The 16785-nt window shown below is 45.6% G+C and overlaps 1 protein-coding gene across 3 annotated transcripts in view; it reads right to left on the bottom strand.

Moving 5' to 3' along the window:
• PLEKHM3 (pleckstrin homology domain containing M3) overlaps positions 1–16785 on the bottom strand; it is a 132935-nt gene that overhangs the window by 94659 nt on the left and 21491 nt on the right. For all 3 annotated transcript variants that reach the window (XM_037911888.2, XM_027834050.3, XM_007071828.4), the window contains one exon: positions 6703–7638. In XM_037911888.2, the coding sequence (XP_037767816.1) occupies positions 6703–7638 (936 nt within the window). The remainder of the gene's footprint in view (positions 1–6702; positions 7639–16785) is intronic.

Consider the following 16785-nt stretch of genomic DNA (forward strand, 5'->3'; position numbering starts at 1 on the left):
GGGTAAACATATTTCATTCTGCAAGACAAAAAACAGCATTTTCCCAACCGGGGGTGAGCTCCACACTAGCTCTAGCTAGCAGAAAGAACTGCAGGACCTCTTTTCTGCTCTGCCAGATCCCCCCACCAGTGGAAATGTGATCACAACATAACCATGGGTAAAATGCCTCCTTGAAAGCCACCAGCCTTCCACCTGCTGCTCCTGTATGGCCTCTACTGCAGGCAGCCACAGGAGCAGCTCATGCATACAGGGCTGCAGGCTTGCTTGCCCAACCCTTGCCTCTCTGCTCTCATGACGTTCACCTTAGCAGAGAGAGCACATGCAGCCAAGTCTATGGAGCCCCAGCAGCAGTGTGTATCTTTCTGGCAAGTGTGGGAACAATGAATCGGAGTCACCTGGCACACCAGGAAAGAGAACGGTGGGAGGGAAAAAAAACCAAAAAAGCAAGGACGGAAAATAGAAAGCTACAACAATAAAGAGACTGAGCACATTTTGCATCAGGATGGAAGGCACATATTCATTAGGACTGGCAGTTCGAGCTGCGTGTGTTTCCTTTTATTAATCTAATTACAATTAATTGTAAAAAAGAAAAAGATGAAGAGGGAAAAAAGACCCCCGCCCACAAAGGAGAAAGAGACTAGTAACTATGCCAGAGCACAGTGCAAGGAGACCAGGGGAAAAGGCAGCTCATCTCACCAGAGTCCATTTCAAAACTGGGGGCACGACAAAAAAAGGGCTAGGAGCCCCAGGAGTAATCTGATCCCCTTAGGTCTATGGGAGAAGCTCCTTCCTTTCCCCTTGACCCCACAGTATTGAACAAACAGTTGGGTGCTTTACTGCAGGGACTGGGTAGCTACACTTTCCTCTGGAGAATAAGCTACTAGCCACTGCCAGATGCAGGACACCGGACTTGATGGACACATGCTTTGATCCAGGCTGGCAAATCCTATATTCCTAATCTGATAAATTCAGGGATTTTGCCTGTATCCAAACGAAGTAACTAAATAGTGGATCTATCTGTGACACAACCCATTAATAGAAAAGGACCTTGTGACCGTGTAAACTTTTCCCATATCTGCACGTTAAAAGCCAAACCATGAAGCTTGACATTTACTAGCTTGAACCACAACCTGGCAAAGCACTTAAGCAGGCGTTTAACTTTATGCACATGGAGCAGTCCCCCCTGAGTTAAATTATGCATGTGCGTAAGTGTTTGTAGGATCAGGGCCTCAGGCTTCTGATCCCATGTGATCATCTAGCAAGGAACCCTACATCTCTCCGGAGTTCCACATATTCACCACCAGTGTGGGCACTTGTGCTAGGGAATCACAGTGCAGGATCCGGCTCCTCGCTTGTAAGAAGAGAGTCATGGGGCACATTAATTAGAGACCGAGGAGAGGCTGACTTTTTGGGGCCAAAGGAATGTGCAGATTATCCCACTTTCTCTCCAGGAAATATTTGTCTTCTGAGCCAAAAATGAATACACACAACAAAGCATATAAAATATATGCAGTCTTAAAAATCTCCACTCCCTCCCAATCCTTTTAATCAACAGCCTAAATATTAGCTCCCTATCTTGAAAACACAGTGTGAGAAATGGAAAGGCCTGCCCCACAGTAAGAGGGAGAAACCAGTGTGGGGCAATGCACAGACCAAGCTAAGGCATCAGTTCCCACCAAAGGAAAACTGTTTTTTTAAACTACCCTTCTCACCCCAGCACATCAACAGTCTGTCCCCCCTTTCCCCTCCACCCCGTGGCTATGTCTGACACTTCTGCCCTGGCTTATATCGATGGTTGGAAAGTGCTAGTCAGCCCCCAAGATAAACCTGTCAAAAGCTAGGCACAGAGGTTTTCATTCTTCTCTACCTGCTTGTGAGTGTCAGCTGTTTGTCTGGGAGCTGTCCCTGAAAAGCTTTTAAAAGGACAGAGGGGGAGAGGGGAATGTGGAGTGCAATTCAAACAAAAAGAAACTCCAGACAAAGAAAGAAGTGGGGGGGGGGAACCCCATCAAACCTCCCAACAAACTTCTTTATCAGAGGTTCATTGTCAATCAATTAGCCAAGGCAGCAGGGGTCTGTAGGGTGGGCGGTAGCATGGTAGACAATGGACTGCCCTGTTGTATTACTGTTTAATCACTTTTACTAAATAAATAAAGCAGCCCCGAGGTGCTGTCATGTCAAGGGAATTTATAACAAAAAAACTTCATTTTTCATTGGTCATTACTTTTTTTCCTGAAGGACAAGAGAGGGTTATTACTGTAGCCTTAAGTTCCATCTTTGTGTTGCTCGCCTTTGATTCCCACTCGGACCCTGCCACTTTCCGGCACTAATTTGGCAGGCTGAACAAAGAAGGGATTTGTACCTCCTGTAAGGTCTCAATTAGGAAAGGCTTCTGCTGTATTATGTGCCATTCAGAAACGACACAATGACGGTAATTACAGGAATTTGCACTAAATGGCTGAAGAATTCACAGCAAAACTCCCCCCCCCTTCCAAGATTACCCCTCCCAGCAGCCGGGGTAGGAGGCAGGTTAGGGAGGGAAAGCTCTTAATGCCTACAAGATGTAATTACAGACAGCAGTCCTGTTAGGTTAAACAGCAGCCTATGAAGTAAAACAGCAGAAACTGCCTGTGTAGCAATGGAGATCTTCAAGACTCTTTATTCCCCAAAGTCTCCTTGGCACGAACTTTTCCTCTCTGAAGCAAACAGGATAGAATTTTCCCAGTTATGATTAATTATTATTATTTATTTGTATTGTGGTGGCAGCTAGAGGCCCCAAATTGACTCTCCGGGACCCAGGGGACAGGCACAGCCCACAATGAAAAAAAGACAGCACTATGGACATAAACCCTTCTCTAAAACTGGGTGTTGTGTATGGGTATATTGTCATTCAAATTAAAATTATGCCCAGTCACCTGATTCTCAGTCTCAGAGATGCTGAGTGCCCATAAATCCTACCGTGGGAGCTATGCTTGCTCATCACCTCTGAAAAATCAGGGAAGCACAGGAAATGTCTAACAAGTAAGCATCAGGGCTCTTCTTCCCATACAGTTGTACTGGTGCAGCTGCAGTGTTTTAGTGAAGACACTACCTACGCCGACAGGAGAGACTGTCCCATTGGTGTAGTTAATCCACCTCCCTGAGAGGCAGTAGCAATGGTGACCGGAGAAGCTCTCCTCTCACCAGGGGTCTCAAACATGCGGCTCTATTTGTTGCGCCCCGCCAAGCTCCCCGTGCCCCTCCCCCCCGGAATTATTTCCTGCAGCCACCAAGCTCCCTCACCCACCGCTCGCCCTTCCCCCCAGCATGCCGTGCCCCTGCTCCACTGTCTACCACCAAGCGCTTCCCGCCGCCAAGCAGCTCTTTGGCGGCACTTAGCGCATTCCAGGAGGGAGGGGGGAGGAGCAGGGAGCCGCGTGCTCAGGGGAGGAGGCGAGGTAGGGGCGAGGATTTGGGGAAGGGGTTGGAATAGGGGCAGGGAGGGGGCGGAGTTGTGGTGGGGACTTTGGGGAAGGGGTTGGAATGGAGGTGGGAAAGGGTGGGAAGAGGCGGGCCAGGGGGGGCTTTTGTATCTTTATATGAAAAGGTGTCAGTGATGCGGCCCTTGGGCCAATGTACTAGTCCTCATGCGGCCCTCGTGGTGATTTCAGTTTGAAATCCTTGGTCTATACGGAGGGGAGGTTAGGTTGGTATAACGATGTCATTCAGGGGCGTAGGTTTTTCACACCCCTGAGCAATGTAGTTACACCGAGACAGGACTGTAGTGCAGACCTGGCCTCGGAGCATCATGAAAGCTACACGTGGCTTTTTAAAAATCAGAACACAACTTAAAAACAGCACTCACACCCCAGCAAGGTCAGAGTGCTTTATTTCTGCAGGGAAAGTCTGAGTGACTTGAGATGCAATGTAGCATGTTTGAGAGAGGAAATCCATCCTTTCCCACACAAAAGGCTGCTCCCACAGGATAAAATCCAGAATACCCAAAATACTTCTCAAATTAAAGACGACGGGTTATTTGTTGCTCTCCCATGGCCTGATCCCGCTCCTGCTGAGGCCGCTGACAACACGCTCATTAGCTTTCTTGGAAGCAAGACAGCAGTGAAATGGTGGCACTGAAGGAGAGACTGTTTCTTTACTGAATTTTTTTTTAAGTGAAGAGAATTAAGAAGAAAGGAAGAAAATGAAGAAGGAAACCCTGAAAATATCTTAAAATGAGACCACTGACTTTGCCTCCACTGGAGTTTAATAAACCCTGACCGCTAGGTAACAGATTAGAGAGACCAGGTAGGTGAGGTCATAGCTTTTACTGGACCAGCTTCTGCTGCTGAGAGAAACAAGCTTTCAAGCTTACACAGAGCTCTTCTCCAGCTCCATGTTAGAGCGAAAGTTTGCCTCTCCCACCAACAGCAGTTGGTCCAATAAAAGATATTACCTCACCACCTTGTCTCTCTATTATCCTGGAACCGACACAGCTACAACAGCACTGCATACGGGTAACAGATTAGACAGATCTCTCTCAGGTCCTTGTATGGCTCCCCATCACTGTAGGCCCAGAACCTCCAAGTTATTTAGGTTCCTAACTTCCACTGATTTCAACAGAAGATGGGAGACTAAATACCTCTGAGGATCTGAGCCCGAGTGCCTCACTATCCATAATGTATTTATCCTCACAACACACATGAGGTAGGGAAAGGCTATTATCACCATTTTATAGATGGGGAACTGAGGCAGAGGGAGACTTAGGGCCAGATTTTTTAAGATATTTAGGTCCCTAAAGATGTAGGTAGTAGGAATTTCAAAAGCACCAATTAAATTGTACCCTGGCCCTGAACTAGTCAGTTCTCAAATGAATTAAGGTTGCGATTAATCAAACAAAACAAACATGGATGCTTGAGGCTGTGACATTAAATCCACTTCCAGGGAAGGAAAAAAGCAGATAAGCACACATCTAGATCTCAGGCCTAGAACACACACAGATAGGTGACGGTATCTGAAGGAAGGGCGCGATAATCCAAGCAAACAGGAAGTCTCCTCCTGAAGCCCAGGAGCTGAACTTGAACTTCTATGGAAAGGAAAGACTCAGAGAAGATACAGCAATGAAAAAATTACACAGTCTGCAAGTTCGATAGTTGAGGGCTGCAGAGAACTCAGATCCTCTTGGTCCTAAAACACAGGCCCCTATCACTTGAGTTACAGGAGGAGCTCTAGTAGCTGCAAATAGAAAGGGCCCATGACAAAGGACCCTTGAGCAGTTCCAATTGTACACATACATACTGGTCTGTTTACTCGGGCACTTTTGTAGTGCCCAGAACCTTAGAATCTCAAAATTGCTTTACAAACATCAATTAATTGATCCCCATAATCCATCTGTGTCTGGTAGGATTTCTTATCCCCATTTTATAGATGGGGGAACATGCACAGAGAGACTAACAGGCCTAAATTTTCTAAAGTGACTAGATCTGACTAGTGATTTTGGGTGCCTCCATTGTTAGGTGCCCAACTTTAGACATTTTAAAGGGGCCTGTTGATTGGGGGGGGGCATGCTCAGCACTTTCTGCAAATCAGACTCCTTTAAGGTATATTAAAGTAGGCACCCAAAACCTAATGCACCCCAAATCAGAGTCACTTTTGAAAATTTAGGTCTCTGCTAGTCACCTCATGATGCACTATGAGTCAGTGGCAGAGTCAGAACGAGAATACAGAATTTCTGACTCCCAGTCTCGTGCTCTAACCACTAGGCAAGACTTCCTCCCTATGAATCACCTAAACCTCCAATGAAATGCAACAGCCACTTCACAGTAACACAGCACAAGTTGGAAGAGGAAGTGAATAATACTTGTGTATTCAGCTGAGGCTAAAGGGTAAATCTTAGGTAGGCAGAATATGGCTTACTCGAAGTGGAATTGGTCCCAGACAATGGCTTGACACCCTACTCTTACAAAAATGCTGTAGTCTTCCTAATAACCATAAGTGGTCAAAGATCTGAAGTTTACACCTAGAAGTTTACACCTTTCACCTCACATGTTGGGTGACTCAGAGGGAAAAGCACTATTTATCATCACCGCTTCCTGCAGCCCCTCAGCGTGCTTTTGAGATCCCCCATCCAATACCTACCCAAACCTGCTTAGGATCAGAGATTGCATGACATCACATCGCAAAGTGTTGTGCCTTCATGCCTTATTGCCATTAAAGTAAAGTAATGCCTTTGTTGCCATTAAAGGGGCACCTTAGCTCCAGAATTTAGCTTCAGCATTATTTCTATTACATTAGCACTATCAGGAACCTAGCCTATTTCATTGGGCTAGGCACTGTACACACGCACAGTAAAAAAAACCAAAGAGAACAATCTATCCACACGCAGAAGGTTAATTTAAAAAGGGGTTTACAAAACCTAATATGATAGGAGATGTTCTTACAGTTTCTGTCACTGTCAACTGTCGTGACTCAGAGAGAAGAGTGCCATCTACAGCACCACTCCTTACAACGCCTTCTGTTTCTCTCAGACATGCCCCACTCGGCTGCTAACCAGGCCAAAACCAGCCAGATCTGATGCCTTCACAGCCTGTGGCGCTACAGGGATGGAAAATGAGTGCCCATTTCTTGGACAAATGTGCATGAATCCTTACAAGGACTTACAAGCAGTTGCTATTTTATCCAATATAGAGTATGTGAGCACAAAGCCACTGCAATGAAGTCGCTTACCTGCACACTTGAAGCTCTGGGCCGTGAGTCCTCTTTCCAAAGACAACGTGGTCAGAATGCTCAGAAAGCTGGTGGTCACAGACTGGCGCTTGCTCTGCCTAAAGACTTTCCCCAGAGGCTGATCTCTGGCTTTGTTTCTGAGAGTAACCTGCAGGTTTGGACCTAAACTTCTGGCTGCGTTGGCTGCAGATTTCAGGGCCTCCATCCACTCCTGTGCTCTCTGACGGGTCTCTGCACGCAGCCTGAGGACATCTTGAGGGAAAATGACCTGAAAGCAAGAGTCACAGTCATCCAGAATATCTGTCTGGACAGTCAGGCACACGTCAATGTTATAGCTCAGGAGAGGGTCTTCATCGAGACTCCCAGGCTGAAATGCCATGAGACAAGATCTGCTTAGTACAAAAGTAAATGCTTTCCAGTTATTCTGGACCGTCAACCTATAAAGAGTCCCTGACCTGAGAATGTTTTGGTACTCCTTTGTATTTTGGCTCAAAGCTGTACACTGGAAAAGCTCAGCAGGCTTCTTTTGTAAGCCATGAATCTGGGGAAGGTCCCTGTTGTTATCCAGCTTCTGTGAGTCCTCTAGGTCTTCCTGCTGCCTCATGAACGATGGCGCAGAGGAATGCCCCACCTCCCAAAGCTTCTTTCCCCAGTCCAAAGTCTCCCACGGCGACTCTGCCTTCAGCTGCAGCTGGGAGTTATCCGACAGAACGGCATCCACCATCTTTGTTTCAGTGCTGCCTGTGACAGTGACACTTTGGAAATGTGAAAGCGGATACATGGTAGGAAAATTCTGGTTGCCACTACTGTCAAGGTAATACAGGTACAGTTTGTATGGAGTGAGCTCTGCATAACAAGGCTGCCAGCAGCTGTCATGGTCCTTTCTAATTTCTAGGTATCCCTTCTTCAGAATATTTGGGAATGTCAGCTTGTGTTCTGGAAGAAACCAAACAAGACAATTACTTATTTCCCAACAATTCACTCTATAGTCATTCTGGCTCACAGCAATTGCCCAGTATTCCTGGGCACACCAAATGAAGTATTATGATATTTCTAAGGGGAACTGGTATGACTGGGACAGTCTTGGCCCAAATAAATATTTTCAACAGGGACATATGATGCAAGAGAAGCAAAGCTTGACACATCCATGCAGCCAACTGCAGATTAGGATTGAGATGAAATGATAAACATATTAATACCCAGCTTTCCTGCAGCTCTTTTCAGTTGTGGATCTCAAAGCGCTTTACCAAGGAGCGTCAGTATCATTCCACCACATTTTACAGATGAGAACTGGAGGCACAGAAAAGGTGAGGTGACTTGCCCAACGTCACCCAGCAGGTCAGTGGCAGAGCTGGGAATAAAGCCCACATCTCCTGAGCCCCGGTCAAGTGCCCTATCCAATGGCCACATTGCCTCCTATGGTATAGCAAAAATGGAAACCCTAAAATGCTAAATCATATTAAAAAAAGTGGCCAGGCTCAGCTGTATAATATTTTCTAGAGGTTCTTTCTAAAGTGGCTCTATCTATCAACATGCCATACATCCTACCATCTAGAACAGGGATCGGCAACCTTTGGCACATGGCCCCTCAGGGAAATCCGCTGGGGGGCCGGGACGGTTTGTTTACCTGCAGCGTCCGCAGGTTCAGCCGATCGCAGCTCCCACTGGCTGTGATTCGCTGCTCCAGGCCAATGGGGGCTGTGGGAAGTGGTGGCCAGCACATCCCTTGGCCCACGCCGTTTCCTGCAGCCCCCATTGGCCTGGAGAGGCGAACCGCAGCCAGCGGGAGCTGCAATTGGCCGAACCTGAGGATGTTGCAGATAAACAAACCGGCCCGGCCTGCCAGCGGATTTCCCTGATGGGCCTTGTGCCAAAGGTTGCAGATCCTTGATCTAGAACCTCCCACGCAGTTCAAGTATTGAGAAACACACTACTCTCTCTATGCTTCTTTCCCAGTGAACTGTGGGAGAACTTGTCTATCCTTTGGGGTGCAGCAGGGGGAATTGTGGGAAGACACTGAAGAGTTATGAGCACTCAAGTGGCTTAGCCTGTATCCGGACTGCACAGTGTGTGGGGTGGGTTACCAGCCCGAGTGTAAGCAGAACCCAGACTCTATCCTATAGTCCCACCTGGGCCAGCTGACTTGGGTTGAAAGCACCAGACAGCACAGGTCAGAGGGTTGTGTGCGTGGATACAAGGAACGTTAAGGGGAACACCTGAGTAAGAGCGCAAATTAATGCTGCAGGGAAGACATACTCAAGGGTTTGGACTAAGAAAAGTGGTCAAATTAAGGTCAGACTTAGGTTCTGTCTACATTAGAAATGCTGAGCTGATGTAGTGGACATGCTTACTACAGCAACAGAAGAATCCCTTCTGTCGCCATAGTAAATCCACCTCTGAGAGGCAGTAGCTAGGTTGACAGAAGAACTCCTAGCGGTGTCTACACTGGGGATTAGGTTGGCCTAAACTACATCACCCGGGGCACTATATTTTTCATTTCGCTAAGCTATGTAGTTAGGTTGACCGAACTTCGTAACATAGACCAGGATTTCGCTAATGCTGACCTTTTCCCTAGTGTAGTCACAGAAACCTGGGCTAAACTGAACCAGCAGCAACAACAAAATCGAGCTCAGGGGGCTACCCTACCTTTACACCAGGAAAAAGGTCACGTTTAGGTTGGGCTTAGTTATCACGTCCTAAATCGACCACTCTCCTGACAAACACTAAGGACAAAACTGTGTTTAACATCATGTTAGTTAACGTGTTTTTAACATGATAAATTTTCCCAGTGTAGACAGACTTTCTGTGCAGCTGTTTTCAACTATTTCACTGATTTAAGCATTATCCTGTCTGATATGGATGTAAACACACAAATTTAAGTACTCCCTGCAAATGGACAACCTACTACAGAGTATTTCAGCTAAAAGGGAAAACCATAGATCTAAATTGTAAAATTGCAGAGAAAAATTAAACTCAGACCCCAAATGCAAAGGGTGGGGGGGAGAAACCAATTCTGTTTGCCTTACATCTCTGGCCCTGACATTCATTAGTATTTCTGTGCTAACTCAAAAGCCATTAATTTCTTTGAAACCCACACTAATCCCTTTGTAGTGCAGATAATGGGTACACATTCTACAGTCATCTTCCTTCTCGGTTAATCCAATAAAAGAGGTGGTCCTGCTGCAGACCCAACAGCAATCTCACTCACTCTCTCTGCTTCCAAAGTACAGACGACAGTTCAAGCTTCTTCCATAATAAGACAAACTCATAACCACTCCCTACCCCCAGGCCTCGTTCAGCTACCCAGAAATGTGCTTGTCTTTTGGTGAGTGACAGAAAGGCTCTCTCTCTTTCGCTAGGCATTCCCTCTCCCCTTCCTTCAAGCTTCTATGAATTGGCTTCACCCGCTTCCACTTTAACTGGGACAAAAACATCAGCCAGCTTGATTAAAATTCAAATTCATACTGTTCGGGTCAGGGCAATGGATGCTGGATAGATGGGCTGTATTAGAAGGTGCCCCTCCCTTCACCCTCCTCTGCTCCTTCATCTCCTTGATGCACAATAAGCCAGATAATACCCATCCACTGAGTGCTGCCATCTTTCTGTCCACCACACAAATAGAAACAGCATTTCTCTTCTCTCTCCTCCCGCCCCAAAACCAGGGAAATTAAATTGAGGCACAGTAAAAAGGGAGATAATCACAGTAAATAACCCACATCTGGGTTCATGCTTTTTTGAACTGTAATTTCTTGAAAAATAAGGGGAAAACAAACAGACAGCAGCTGGGAGCAGCCGAGAATTCTCTCTGCAGATTACCTCCTCTCTCTGGGTAGTTTGTTTGTATTACATCTCATTAAAATTTCTTGCACCGAGTGTCCACCTGATATGGTGGCTCACCACCTCAAGTCATCTCTGATTTCCACGAGCATTGGAAGAGGGGAGATCAGAAATGGTTTAAGCAAAGCTGGGATATTTTTTCTCATTGCCAAGCAGCTTGTATTTGTGTTTCTGTTTGTAGGCAGGCAGCCTGCCCCTTCACACGCCAAAGTGAATGCTACTATTAAAGGACAAACAAATGTGTTTTCTCACATCCGCGTTATTTGAATATATTTTAGATTAAGAAGTGCTGTCCAGAGACAGAGAAGACAGCTCCTGCATTCTGTTCCCAGATTGGCCCCTGACTCTCTGCATGACATTGGACAACTCATTTAACCTCTTTGTGCTTCAGTCTACTTATCCGTAAAAGGTGTACAATGCCTACTTTATTGGCGTGCCATGAAGTTTAATTCATTAATGTTTCAAGGAAAATCCTTGGCCAAAAGGCTATGCTTTAAAGCCCCGATCCTACACTACTGAACTCAGTGGAAGCTTTGACAATGATTTCTATGGCTGCAAGATCAGGTGTCCACAGCTTTCACTATTTTTTAGTCTTTAGCTTCAAGGAAGGCAAATCCAACTTTGAGAATGGTGAATTAGGCTACCTCTAATTCTAGGTTTGTCCATTCTTGGGGGAGTTGGTTTAATCACATTTTCAGTCATGGTAAATGTGCATAACGTATTCGAAACAACTGCACCTTGTTCCTAGGGGCAATTGAAATATGCAATCATACCCAACTCCTCCAATAAAAAGAAGCGAAGATTTTCAGAAACAGATCAAACTTGAAGAAAGCGGAGGGGTTTATTTCAGGAGTGGGTGAGGTTCTGTGGCCTGCACTGTGCAGGAGATCAGACTAAATGATCACGATGGTCCCTTCTGACTTTAAAGTCTATGAGTCTATGAGCACACATGCCTGTTTTTTAAAGTACAGCTTTATTCATGCTGTCTGTTGTTAAACACCCGTTAATATCGAAGGACCAGGTTCCTTAAACCACTTCTACAAACCAGGTGTGTGCTCATTTCCAATTAAATGTCCACATGGCAGCTATTCTAGAATATGATTCAATATAAAGATGCAGAGTGAAATGAACTGTCTAGCCAATCAGAGAGATTTAAAAATAATTATTTTCTCCCTGTTTTTCTACACGCAGCGACGGAATTTTTCTGAATCAGGGGCCGGACTTTGCTCTCAGTTACACTGGTATAAACCAGGAGTAAATCCCCTGAAGTCAATAGGCCTTATACTCCATTGACCTACACCTTATCTAGTCACTTATGCCAGTGGACAGCTTCCAGGTCAGAACAATAGCATTTTGCACTGGTGGCAGTCACTGTGTAAGAGCGACTCAGGCCCAATTAATTCTCTGGTGACAGAGAGATGTATGGGAGACCAGCATCAGGACCCCCATTCACAGGTATGGAAAAGGCAGAAGGTGTACACACTACAAAAATGGTTACCTATTAGTGGCTATTAGATACATGAAATGTACATCCCACGCTTCTAAAGGAAATGGGAATATCAAATGAAAAAGCATTAGCCAGCTTTTGTACAAACTCCCTGACTCAGCTTCAAAGGGAAGGAAGAAAGGGATGAATGCGACAAACAAAGCTATTTAAAACAGGTTCAGGTCACATCAGGATAGTTACCTTGGCATCGGCCATAGGGGAAAAGTCTTAGAAACCAAGCTGGAAATGCTATGTAAAATCATAACTTTATTATAAGCAGCTAGCACGGCGCCAAGAGTTCAAAATTCCGTCTCAGTAACTCAGTGAAGTTCCATAACTCTGGAGCACAAAGTCCCATAGGGATAAACTATTTTCCCCACCACACTTGCAGCCAATAATTCAGTCTGAAGAGGCCCAGTTAAGCTTCACATCCAAACTCGTCAGTGCTATTCCATAACCCTTCTGCCCTGGCAGCTTGTCTTCTGTATCTGTGCCCCTCTCACTCTCTCCTACTGGATTCTCCACCCCCATTCACCTTCCAGAGCCTCCCAGAGCCTCCCACGTACACAAGACAGCAGAGCAGGTCATGCTACCCATCTCTATAATATAGCTACCTCGCCTACCCATTCCCCAGGGCTGCCAATATATCCCCACCCTCAGCATCACCACTGAACTTGCCTTGCCTCACGTCTCCTACCCCAACGGTGTCCAATCTGAGGGAGCGGTCAAGATCTGGTGAGAAGCATCTCCCATGCGAGTGGACGAAGGGAGGGATTTAGAGAAATAGTGTGGTCTAGTGGATAGGGCACTGGACTGGCAGCCTATTTCCTGGCTATGACACTGACCTTCTATGTGATCTTGGGCATGTCACGTCACCATGCTGTGCCTCAGTTTCCCCTTATGTCTTTTGTCTGTGTTGTCTATTTAGAGTGTAACCTCATCAGGGCATATCTCTTACTACGTGTGTGTGCAGTGCCTAGCCACAATGGGGCCTTGATCTCACTTGGGACCGCTAGGTGCTATTTAAAAATTAAATAATTTATTCCAGGTCTGCCTTCCAATATTCGGACTCCCTCCGCCATCCTCCCCAGTGCTTTTACCGCATCCATGTCTTAACCGTGGGAATAAGTTAGCCCCAGGTGACAGCCACTCTGAAATTAACTTGATTTATCAGGGATCATTTCTAACTCATATAAGGCTTTACACGCCTTCCTCTTTCAGGAGCAAATATGATGTCTCTGCAGATTTCCCAGCTCGCAGGATCAGAACCTTAAATAGAACCCAGATCTTCCACCTGGCAATGCAAAGCAATATTGGTCTGCCACCAGGATGACAGCAACTGGATTATTTTGAGAGCTTTACTGCCGTAGAAACCCAGAAATACAAAAAGGCACCACATACAAGAGTTTTTAAATCATGTAACCATTTTACACTGAAGACTGATACCTGAAGTGTTGCATCAAAGAAGCAGGCAAACAGATTCAATCTGGTAGGCTATTTCTGTCACTATACTCTAGTCCCATTGACTTCAAAGTCAATTTACACCAGTGAGGGTCTGGCCCTATTACCCTACTTTGGTTGCATATGCTATTTGTAAGCACATACCCCAAGTCATTAGTTTGTTCAGTTGACCTTCACTGCACTCATTCTTTGTACTGATTTCTCTTCCTTCTCCAGTTTTGTATCACCAGCAATTATCAATAATCTCTACACCACATTCCCTCCATCCAAGTCATTGGCACATCAGGTAAAGTGCGAACAAGAAGCAACCTTAGTCACCCAGCTCCTTCACCAGGAGGTGTCTCATACAGACGCACTTGCTGTTGTCAATCTCCAAGCCAATTCTTTATCCCCACAAAGAAGCTCCTGGCTACAAATTTAATTGTGATTATTTTGGAATCTCGGTCAGACAAGGCTGTAATGTCTCATCCCTCCCATCTACACTGAGGTGTAGCAAATCCAAGTTTGTGTCCTGCAGTGCTAGACGCATGGTGCAAAATACTGTGCCTAATGTCCCCTTGCGCCTGGTGCAGCCGCTACACAGATGGCTTCAGTGTCACAAGCTCTGAGGCAAGCGCTTCAGGGATAGATTTTCAAAGACACAAAAGACAATTAGGAACCTAAAATCTGCCTGGTAGGTGCTCCAAGCACTAGGCCCTGTGGGCTCTACTCTCGGATTGGTCACAATAAGCACTTCACCAGCCATCTTCAACATCTCGCTCCTCTCAGAGTCCCCACACACCTGCACCTCACCACCTGCCTTTCAACTACCACAGAATCTTCCCTGCCTGGCAGCGTTCCTATAGGATGCTCCAATAGTTAGAGCACTAGCCTCGGCCTTTGAGACCCAGATTTGATTCCCTGCTCTGCCACAGGCTTCCTCTATGACCCCCGGGCAATTCATTTAACCTCTCCATGCCTTAGTTTCCCCTCTGTACAGTGGGGATAATAGCACTGCCCTACCTCACAGGGGTGTTGTGAGGATAAATACATTAAAGGTTTGAAGCGCTTTGAGATCTGCTGATGATGATTATAATAGGTATCGTTATTACACCCTCTCTGAGAAGGAGGAAAAGAGCAGCAGCAGATTCATGGCACAGCCCTCTGCTGATTATTACTGCTCAGTCCATTCAGGATGATAACAACCAAGCTAGAAAGAAAACGGTGATGGTATTTTCGGTGAAAAATTTCAAAAGAAATGAAGAATGGTCCCTTTTTTTCCCCAAAAAATTTTCCAGGTTTTTTATGAAAAACCAAAAGCTGAACTTTTTAGTGCTTTCAGTTAAAAAAAATCATTTTTTGCAGAAAATGTTTGTTTAGGAAAAAAACCCACTTTTGCTCAAGGAAAATGTTCAAAGCAGCTCTAATCAACCCTTTTCAGGGGAGCTGTAATGAGACACAGAGACTTTCCCTCCTAAGAGCCTGATCTGGCAAACACTTATGCACGTAACTTGGGAGTCACATGGATCTTAATGGCACTACTCACAGGCATAAAGTTACTCATGTGTCTCTTTCTGCAGGACTGGGGCTTAGTCACTGGTTCAAACATGGCCAAAAGTTGTTTGCCAGCTGAGGACCCTTGTGAAATGCATTGCTGATCTCATTCCATTTCCTAGCAAACAAAACGTCCACACCACAGTGGTGATCCGGAGAAAGCGACGGATAAATAGGTCTTTACCCTCCTAAATGACTCCCTTAAGCCGAAATGAAGTTCCGAAACAGCATTGCTGGGGTAGCATGAGGACATCCACCCTGCTGTTGGCTTATGCTGTACCTGCGTCTATGAATGACCACTCCAGGCCCGGAGCGGTTATGCTGCCATCTTTCACAAACCATACATTCCCTTAAAGAAAAACCTGCTCATTTTCTCCTCACCAGCTATTGTATAAATAAACACTCTGCTCAGAAGAGTCTCCCTGCTCCTAGGCACCGAGAATTATAAAAGTTTCTGTAAGAGTGTCTGGAAAAGGAAGAGCCAGGGCTTCTCTGGCCAATATGAGGCAAAGGACCATTCATGTTCAGGAACAGAAGAACGGGAGGGAGAGCAACGCTCACGTGTTTACAGACAACTCAAAAGTAAGTTGACTGCAAATGATCCCAACAAAGGAGACCTGCAAGCCCAAACTTTGTTGCTCATTAACGTAGGTTTATGTATGGCTCAAAAAAAAGAAAAACAAACCCAACCCAGTTCAGAGTGTACTATATAGCCACAAAGGAGAGCTCAGCTTTCTATCATTCTACTCTTGCAACAGTGTATAGATGTCATAAGCCAGAAGACAAGATTCCCTCTTTAGAGGGGCGGGGCCCGAAGTCCTTACTCGGGCAGAACTCCCAGGAAGTTAGAGAAGACAATGTTTCCCTGCCTAAACTGACTGCAATGCAAGCTTCAAACCAGCAGAAATGGCGAAAAAAATATACATTCTGTAAGTTTCCAGCTTTACTGGGCCACTATTTATTAGTTGCACAGATGAGGATTTTTAAAAAATACATGGGGTGAAATCCTGGCCCCACTGAAATCAATGAGAGGTTTGCCATTGATTTTTCCGGAGTCAGGATTTCGCCTTGGCAGTCAGGAGAACCGTGGTCATTTCCCTGGCTCCGCTACTGACCTGTTGGGTGACCTTGGATGAGTCACTTCATCTCTGCGTGCTTGTGTCTCTCTCACCTTTCTTCTCTCTTGTCGATTGAGACCTCAGTCCTGCCAACATTTACACCTATGCATAACGTACTCCCATGAGTAGTCCCAGAACCAATGGAACTAATTAAGCACAGGTGTAAATGTGTGTAGCATAGGAACATTAGACTGCACCCTCTTTGGTGCAGGGATTGTTTCTCATTATGTGTTAGTACACCACCTAACACAACGAAGCCTCACCACTTTTAACTGGGGCCTTTAAGGCCTAGAGTAATACAAACGAGAAGAATAATGGATGAGAAGCATTAGAGCACGTACACTGCTCAAGAGGTGACTATGTTTGAAGGAAAAAAAAAATCCATGTGAACAACAAAGATACCTGATCACATATTGTACTTAATAGTCTAAGTGATCCTTCTTTGGGTGCTATGGAGACTTTCCCTTGGGTTGGACAGGCTGCCTCCCTAAAAAAACAAATAACTGTCCTGAACTTAAACTTCCCTCTTCACTAGTTCCACTAACCACTCAACACTGAACTCTTAACAGAAACTGGGAAGAAAAAAAAAAAGCAATATTTGTTTCTAATGCGTTAGCAGTTTTGCTGGCAGGCACAAGGGGATACCAC

The sequence above is a fragment of the Chelonia mydas genome, chromosome 11 (genome assembly GCF_015237465.2).
Source record: "Chelonia mydas isolate rCheMyd1 chromosome 11, rCheMyd1.pri.v2, whole genome shotgun sequence".
Taxonomy (NCBI): Eukaryota; Metazoa; Chordata; order Testudines; family Cheloniidae; genus Chelonia; species Chelonia mydas.